This window comes from Hordeum vulgare, chromosome 1H (genome assembly GCF_904849725.1).
Source record: "Hordeum vulgare subsp. vulgare chromosome 1H, MorexV3_pseudomolecules_assembly, whole genome shotgun sequence".
NCBI lineage: Eukaryota > Viridiplantae > Streptophyta > Magnoliopsida > Poales > Poaceae > Hordeum > Hordeum vulgare.
Window position 1 is genome coordinate 417,250,344 of NC_058518.1, and position 7,723 is coordinate 417,258,066.

General features: G+C 51.5%; 1 protein-coding gene across 1 annotated transcript; it reads left to right on the forward strand.

The window, feature by feature from the left end:
* The first annotated feature begins 3,335 nt into the window (after nt 1–3,335).
* On the forward strand, nt 3,336–5,701 carry LOC123412546 (probable L-gulonolactone oxidase 4). Its single transcript, XM_045105498.1, has one exon. The coding sequence runs from the start codon at nt 3,575–3,577 to the stop codon at nt 5,339–5,341; it is 1,767 nt and encodes a 588-aa protein (XP_044961433.1). The 5' UTR covers nt 3,336–3,574; the 3' UTR covers nt 5,342–5,701.
* The last annotated feature ends 2,022 nt before the right edge of the window (nt 5,702–7,723 follow it).

Below are 7,723 nucleotides of genomic sequence, written 5' to 3' on the forward strand. Positions count from 1 at the left end.
ATCACTGTCTTCATTGAGCTCCTGGTTCAATTTCCTCAACTCATTTATTCGTTCAAGTACTTGCCGATGAAATTGATCGTTACTGTTTGAAGACTTTGACTCAAGACTTTTCAATTTCCTCATCTTAAATTTTTCAGTCACCTTGTTCTTTCACGTGCTTATCCTACTTACACGCCACCTATGCTTTGTGTATGTTTCATTTCATCATGATGAATATGTTACTGCTATGTTTTGCATGTATTTGAGTACTTAATTTCGCTGTTAATATTTCTTCACTTGACAAGTTCCTCAATGAGTAATTCCTCACTGACAAATTTGTAAAAACGCCTATTCGCCCCCCTTTAATTGATATAACGCACTTTCAATTGGTATCAGAGCAAGGTACTTCCTTGTTCTGTGTGATTTTGGTTTAACCAGCTGAAGTTTTAGTTATGTCGACTATAGGTATGATCAAGGTATCTACGGGTCGTCCTGCCTTTGAAGGGATAGACTACCCCTACTCAAAGAACAAGATGTGCATGCATCTTGAAGCAATTGATAACGATCTCTGGTATGTTGTGGAAAATGGTGTTCCCTCCGTCACCCCAACCATCAACGATGCTGATGTGAAGAGATTCAAGCAACTCGACTCTCAAGCGAAGAATATCATATGTGGCCATCTGAGCAAAGTTAAGTATGACACAGTGAGTGCTTTGGGATCTGTAGAGCTAATTTGGGACAGGTTGTCCAAGGTCAACGAGGGAATCTCAACTCAACATGACTCTCGGGTTGATGTTGTTCGCAATCTCTTCAAACGCTTCAAAAGACTTGACAACAAAAAGGTTCACAAACTTTTGATCGCCTCACTGATATCTCCAATGAGCTCCAAGCTCTTGGTGCCACTGACATCACCGACCATGAGGTGGTGAAGAAATTGCTGAGATCTCTTGATTCCTCATTCGACACACTGGCTTTGATGATTCAAGAGTGTGGAGACTACAAGTCACTAGATCCTGCTGATATTCTTGAGAGACTCAATACTCATGAATTCCACCAATCCGAGAAAAGAGATCTCTATGGGCTAAGCTATGGAAGATCTCGTGCACTAAAGGCAAAGGCAATTTCATCATCCGGAGAAGAAGAATTTGATTGCAGTCTTGGTGACCCTGAAGAACTTGGACAGGAACTTGCAATGCTTGTGAGGAAATTCAAGAATTTCTCCACACGAGGTCAGTTTAGAAAATCTTCAAGAAGAGATGTGAAGAAATCAGAATCTTCATCTCAAGACTACAATAAAAGAACTTATCACAAATGCAAGAAATCCGTCCATTACATTGCTGATTGTCCTTGCTCAGTAAAGGAATCAAAGAAGAAGAAGTACAAAGATGACAGTTTTGATGACTCAAAGAAAAAGAAGAAATATTCAAAGTCCTCATCTTCAAAATCCCCATCGCACAAGAAGAATAGTTACATAAAGGCTCGGGCTCTTATTGGCAAGGAAATGGATTCTGAAGAAGAATCTGAAGAATGTGAAGAAGAGGAAGGATCTGAGGAGGAGTCAGAGTGTGGTGTGGCAAGCCTAGCTCTTGCCACCGCGTTCGTCAGCAAGTCCATCTTCAACCTTGAAGAAAATGACTTCGTCAACAACACTGATGACTGTGATGACTCTACCCCCACCTATTGCTTCATGGCAAAAGGTGCCGAGGTACGCAATAATGCTTCCTCGTGTCATTCAAGTGACGAACCTGATGATTATCAGAAATCTAGCTACTACAAACTTGCTAATATTGCCACTAAGCAACAGAATGCTATTGAAAAGCTTCAGAAACTACTAGACAAACACGATAACCTCTTGAACGAGGAAATGGATCGGACACAAACTCTAACTTATGAATTTCAACGTCTTCAATCTAAGTTTGAAAGCCCTCAAAGTAGTCATGAAAATCTCTTAATTAGATTATCAAGAGAAACTTTCTTATGTATTTCTTCAAAGAAAGCAAGATCTTGAGAAACCAAGAATGCCTCATGATGATATTCAAAGGGATGAACCAAGTCATGGCACCACCACGGCAAAAACGCCATGGCTCCTAGCCCGGGGCCGCCACCCCAGCTTCCGCCTCGCCCCATTCTCACATGCCCAGATCGAACATACCAATCGCGGGCTCACTGTGAGCACACTCCATCCCTTGCGTAGCCCCTTGCACAACCGTAACACAAGAGCACGAGTAGCCTCGTGAGCACACTGCGCCAGATTTGCACCGGAGCCAATCCACACGCACCGCGTCCGCGAATCCTACCCCTGCACCCTGCCGCAACGCATTGCCATGCCCACCGGCAAGACACAAGTGATGGTGTCCTGAACTAAGGGATGCTAACCCTGACGGCCTGTCATCCATGGGATGGGTTGATGACCCGCCGATCATAAAAGGAAGGACTACCAAAACTATGGTCCTTGACGTAAGCAAGATGGAAACTTCCGAAGACTTGGCGTGCACCTCAAAGAGTGTTTCAATAGTTGACATGTTTATTCCTAGATGGTAACCGAACATACGTGTGACCTGGTACCCCCGATGCATATATAAGTCGAGGGGTCTAATCTTTAGAGGCACCAATACTAGCCTTAGGACTTGGAACACAACCATCCGATCTCGAGGTAGATCACCCTTGTACTTTGTACCCCATCCAATGAATACAACTAAAGCAGGACGTAGGATTTTACGTTTTCGTGAGGCCCAAACCTAGGTAAAGCATTATCTTCTTCGTTTCCTGTTCACCATCGTTACTAGATCACCAGGTCGGAACCCCCTACCCGAGCTCCGTCGGTTTTAGCACCAACGCTCAGGTCATCGACTGGCAGCCACCAGCCCCATAGCGTTGAGCCACACCCGTATCTTGCCTAGCGCTGCCAGACCCGCCACCCCGAATGTCGTGCAATGAGAGAAGGGCTCTGTCATCGCCGGCACTGCGTGGGCTTTGGCCGATGGTGGTGACGGGAAAAGCAGGCGGGGGGGCTTGTGGCAGCAGGGTGGGGGTCACCGCCCGTGTCACCAAGGCTAGGGGGTGTGGGGCCGGAACTCATCATCTTTCTTTTAGAACAAAAAAATAAGTCGTTGATGTGGCTTTCGTGCATGGGCTTGTGACGACTCTTTCCTTCATGGCCCGCATATGGTTAAGTTCAGTCGTTGGATCGAGGGTGATGAGTGGTGACGATGACGCTTATGGGTAGATGTGGTGGATGTTCTCTTCTCGGCTGTGTGTGTGGTGAAAACTGAAAAATACAAGCTCATCTCTATGTTAGCTTTGTTGACTTCACTCGAACCTGTTCGTTCGTTCTATAAGAATAGATATCCTCGATCAAGGAAGTTGCACATGAGGAGGACAGATCTCTATGTCGTGTGCAGAGGCAGGATTTAAGTTGTGTGCGCAACTCGTTGTAATTTTTGATTTCGTGCACCCCGATGTGTCTTAACCTTATACAGTATAATATAGCTGTATAGTATATCTATAGGGATCCTGTTATATACTTGTATACATCTGTAGTAGATACAATCAAGCTGTAGTGCAGGCTTTCATTCATTCATTGGAGAAGTCAGCTATGTCGCAAGGAGAGCAAGCACAAAGACGAGCAATGGAGAGCTTGGCTGCTGTCCTCCTCGTAGGGATCCTGCTCCAGCTCGCCGGCTGCAGCCCTCCACCGGACCCGGTGACCTGCACGCATGGCACGTCCAACTGCACGGTCACCAACACGTACGGCTCCTTCACGGACCGTACCATCTGCCACGCGGCCAACGTCGTCTACCCGCGCACCGAGCAGGAGCTGGTCGCGGCCGTGGCGGCCGCGGCGGCCGCCAAACGCAAGATGAAGGTGGCCACAAAGCACTCGCACAGCGGCCCCAAGCTGGCGTGCCCCGGCGGCAGCGAGGGCACGATCATAAGCACCACACGGCTGAACCGGACGGTTTCCATCGACGCCGAGAGGCAGCTCATCACGGTGGAGAGCGGCATGGTCCTCCGGGACTTGATCCAGACCGCTGCCGCGGCAGGGCTGTCCTTGCCGCACTCGCCGTACTGGTACGGCCTGACCATCGGCGGGCTCCTTGCGACGGGCGCGCACGGGAGCGGGCTGTGGGGCAAGGGAGGCGCCGTGCATGAGTATGTGGTCGGTCTGAGGATCGTGACGCCGGCACCGGCGTGTCACGGGTTCGCCATGGTGAGGGAGCTCGGCGCCGATCACCCGGACCTGGACGCCGCCAAGGTCTCCCTTGGGGTACTCGGCGTCGTCTCCCAGGTAACCCTGGCCCTGCAGCCGCTATTCAAGCGGTCCGTGACGTTCGTGAAGCGCAACGAGTCGGACTTCACAGCGCAGGTGACCGAGTGGGGCCGTCTCCACGAGTTCGCCGACGTGATATGGCAGCCGCGGAACGGCACCGTCACCTACCGCCAGGACGACCGCGTCGACGTCTCGACACCGGGTGATGGCCTCAACGACTTGTTCCTTTTTCGCCCCGCCCCCACCGCCCTGCTCGTGAGCGGCAGAGCCACGGAGGAGCAGCTGCAGGAGAACGGTACTGATACCGCCCGGTGCGCGGCGGCGCAGGAGGGGTCCACAAGCCGGCTGCAGGCCTTCGGCTTCACGAACGATGGCGTCGTCTTCACGGGGTACCCTGTGGTGGGCTACCAGCATCGCATCCAGGCGTCCGGCTCGTGCATCGACGGTCCAGAGGATGACCTCGGCTCCTCCTGCGCGTGGGACCCGCGCATCCGGGGACTCTTCATGTACAACTCCGGCTTCAGCGTCGCACTTTCCAAGGCGCCGGCGTTCGTCGCCGACATGCAACAGCTCCGGGACCTCAACCCGGACGCATTTTGTTCGGCCATCGACAACAGGGTAGGCGTGGTCCTCCGCTACGTCAGGGCGTCCTCCGCATACCTCGGCAAGCCCGAGGACTGTGTGGACGTCGACATTCTCTTCTACCGGAGCCACACCGACGGCATGCCGCGTGCCCATGCCGATGTGGTGGATGAGATCGAGCAGCTGGCATTGGGAAAGTACGGCGGCTTGCCACATTGGGGGAAGAACCGCAACTTCGCCTTCGACGGTGCCATCGCAAGGTACCCGAAAGCCCATAAGTTTCTTAAGGTGAAGAACAGGTATGACCCCGATGGACTCTTCTCCAGCGAGTGGACGGATCAGGTGCTCGGTATCAATGGAACTCCCAACATCATCAAGGATCGTTGTGCCATCGAAGGACTTTGTGTCTGCTCTGATGACTCGCATTGTGCGCCGGAGCAAGGGTACTTCTGCCGTCCAGGGAAGGTTTATAAGAATGCTAGAGTTTGCTCCTCCGAGGAGGATTATTAGGGATGGTGGTACCGCTCACCTTTCCCACCATTTGTCGGACCCTGGAATAAATGACTTTCTTACAGCACCACATCTATTATTCAAGAATAGTCATGGTTATCTACTCGCCTCTGTTTGGTTTGCACCCATGGAGTAGCTTGTTTGTGAGACGACTCGCCTCTGTTTGGTTTGCACCCATGGAGTAGCTTGTTTGTGAGACGACTCGCCTCTGTTTGGTTTGCACCCTGGAAGGCTGCAACTTCGCTCTATTAGGGCATGTACAATGGAGGCAGTACCAAGGTGCTGCCACAGCCCATCCACATCAGCCCATGAAAATGAGACTACTATTTAAGCTTGCATCGATCCATCGCAGCAATAGCTTGATGACGTCGTCAAACGCGGCAGCTACTGCATTTTATTGTACCATGCGTGAGATAGAGAAGCTCGCCTCTCTCTTCTTTCCTCCCTGTATGTTCTCTTTTCTCATGTTTCTTTTCCTTCTTTCATCTCTCTCCTCACTTTATCAAGTGAAGAACCCGCCTCCTCTGCAAGCGACCGTTCGGTCTGCAAGGCATACGCTGAGCCACCAACATGGCATCCGAGCCTAGTTGGCTCTGCGGGGCAGCGGTATGGGGCATACCGTTGGCCATGCCCTAAGAGCCTCCTGAAACGTGTGGACAGACCATCCAATCAGTGACCCGTCATAAAAAATGTGATCCAATTAAACCTCTCAAATACGTCTCATATGTTCGGACTGATCGGCACTCCTCATTTCCAGCCTAAATATAAAACGGATATGGGATGATCCGGTCAAGCATCATAGAGCCCACCATTGTCCCAAAAAAATCCACTCCGGGCACCTCGCTCCGAACCCTAGCTCACTCTTTTCCTACGTCTCATTCTCTCCCTCTTCGAGCCCGATCCCATCGAGTAGAATGTCGAGTGCCGGTAGCCGCTCCGATGACTCCGACGTCCACTCCAACGAGTTGGCCCTCTGCATCGCCTCGGAGCAGTCGAAGGTGGAGACCAGCGACAGCTCCGGATCTGGAGCTACGCTGCCGCTCCCGAGTGGACGGAGCGCAGTTGCCGGAGCTGACCCTTCCGGCCCACGCACAACTTCGACAGGGCTGCACAGTCCGCACCGGCCCCGCGCCATGTCCTCCGCCCACCGGCCGCTGCTCCATGCGGGCAGCGTTGGGTCCTAGTGCCCGCGCCGTCGGCCAGCGCCTGCACACGCACTCCAGAGTCGAAGGCATGCACCGCCCGCTGTGAGAGGCAACGGGCACTAGGACGAGGGGAAGCAGAGCAGTCCGCGCGCCGCCACCGCGGGATGCCGACAGAGCCCGACAAGGACGAACGACTCCTCGCATGGGTGTACCGCCAGTCCCTCACGACGGCGGAGACAGACGCTCGGCGCCTCCGATGGAAGAATGTGAAGGCGCTCCGGCTTGCTATTGAGCAGTCGGAGCGCGAGACGAAGGAGGCAACGAAGGAGAAGGCCCGACTGGCGCGATTGAAGCGGGAGCAGGATAGGGGGGTCCGGCGGATGAAGGGGCTCATCGTCCTCTCCGGCGATGACTCTGACGACAGCGACAACGGCAGCTCCTCCTTAGATGACCAAGACCCTCCATGAGTCGCGGACGGCTACAACTGCTCCGACGATCCAAAGGGCAAAGGTCCTCCGAGGAAGTTGTGTTCGTTTGCTTCCGATTTTATTGTCTGATGTTTGCTCACGTAGATTATTTTGACGTGCATGCGTAGTATGGATATAGGACGCCGGATATGAGATACGTGGATGTGGAAACAAAAATTGTAAACGTAACCGGTCAGTGTCCGCGGACGCGTCCGAACATGTCCGCAAACGTATGAGGGGCCGAATTTACAAGGTGTGGATGTAGATGCTCTTAGCACTTGTTTTCAAGCAAGCCAAACTTTCTAGCCTTCATCTAAACCCGAGCCAAATCTAAAGGATAAGGATAACCAAATGTGTTGAATGTAAACAATTATTCAGTTGTCCGTATGACTCTAGCCTAATGGATGAGGGTGACTCAATAGTAGAACTGTTCATTAAAATTATTTTTTATAATAATTTTTAACTTTTTTATGATATAACCCTCTATCTCCCGTGTGTATGATAGTCCTTAGAGCTTTGCTACACCTACAAGTCTTTACGTGCAGAAGGGGCTTACGAGGTGATTTGACACGTTTTAATTAAGGATTAGTGAGTCGCGGATCCAACCTAAAATTCAGGTGGGCGTTTGATGAGTGGACAAGGCTAGCAAGCGCCGGTGCGCTCGGTCGCGGTAGCGAGCCCACCTGCCACCACAGCTAAAATAAAAACTACGTGTATTTATTGATGTTTCAAAAAATTCAAAAAGTCATAACTTTTGCATCGAGCGCCAG

Bases quoted from the DNA above. Each gene is read 5' to 3' on its own strand.
- LOC123412546 (XM_045105498.1), top strand. From the start codon at position 3,575: ATGTCGCAAGGAGAGCAAGCACAAAGACGAGCAATGGAGAGCTTGGCT.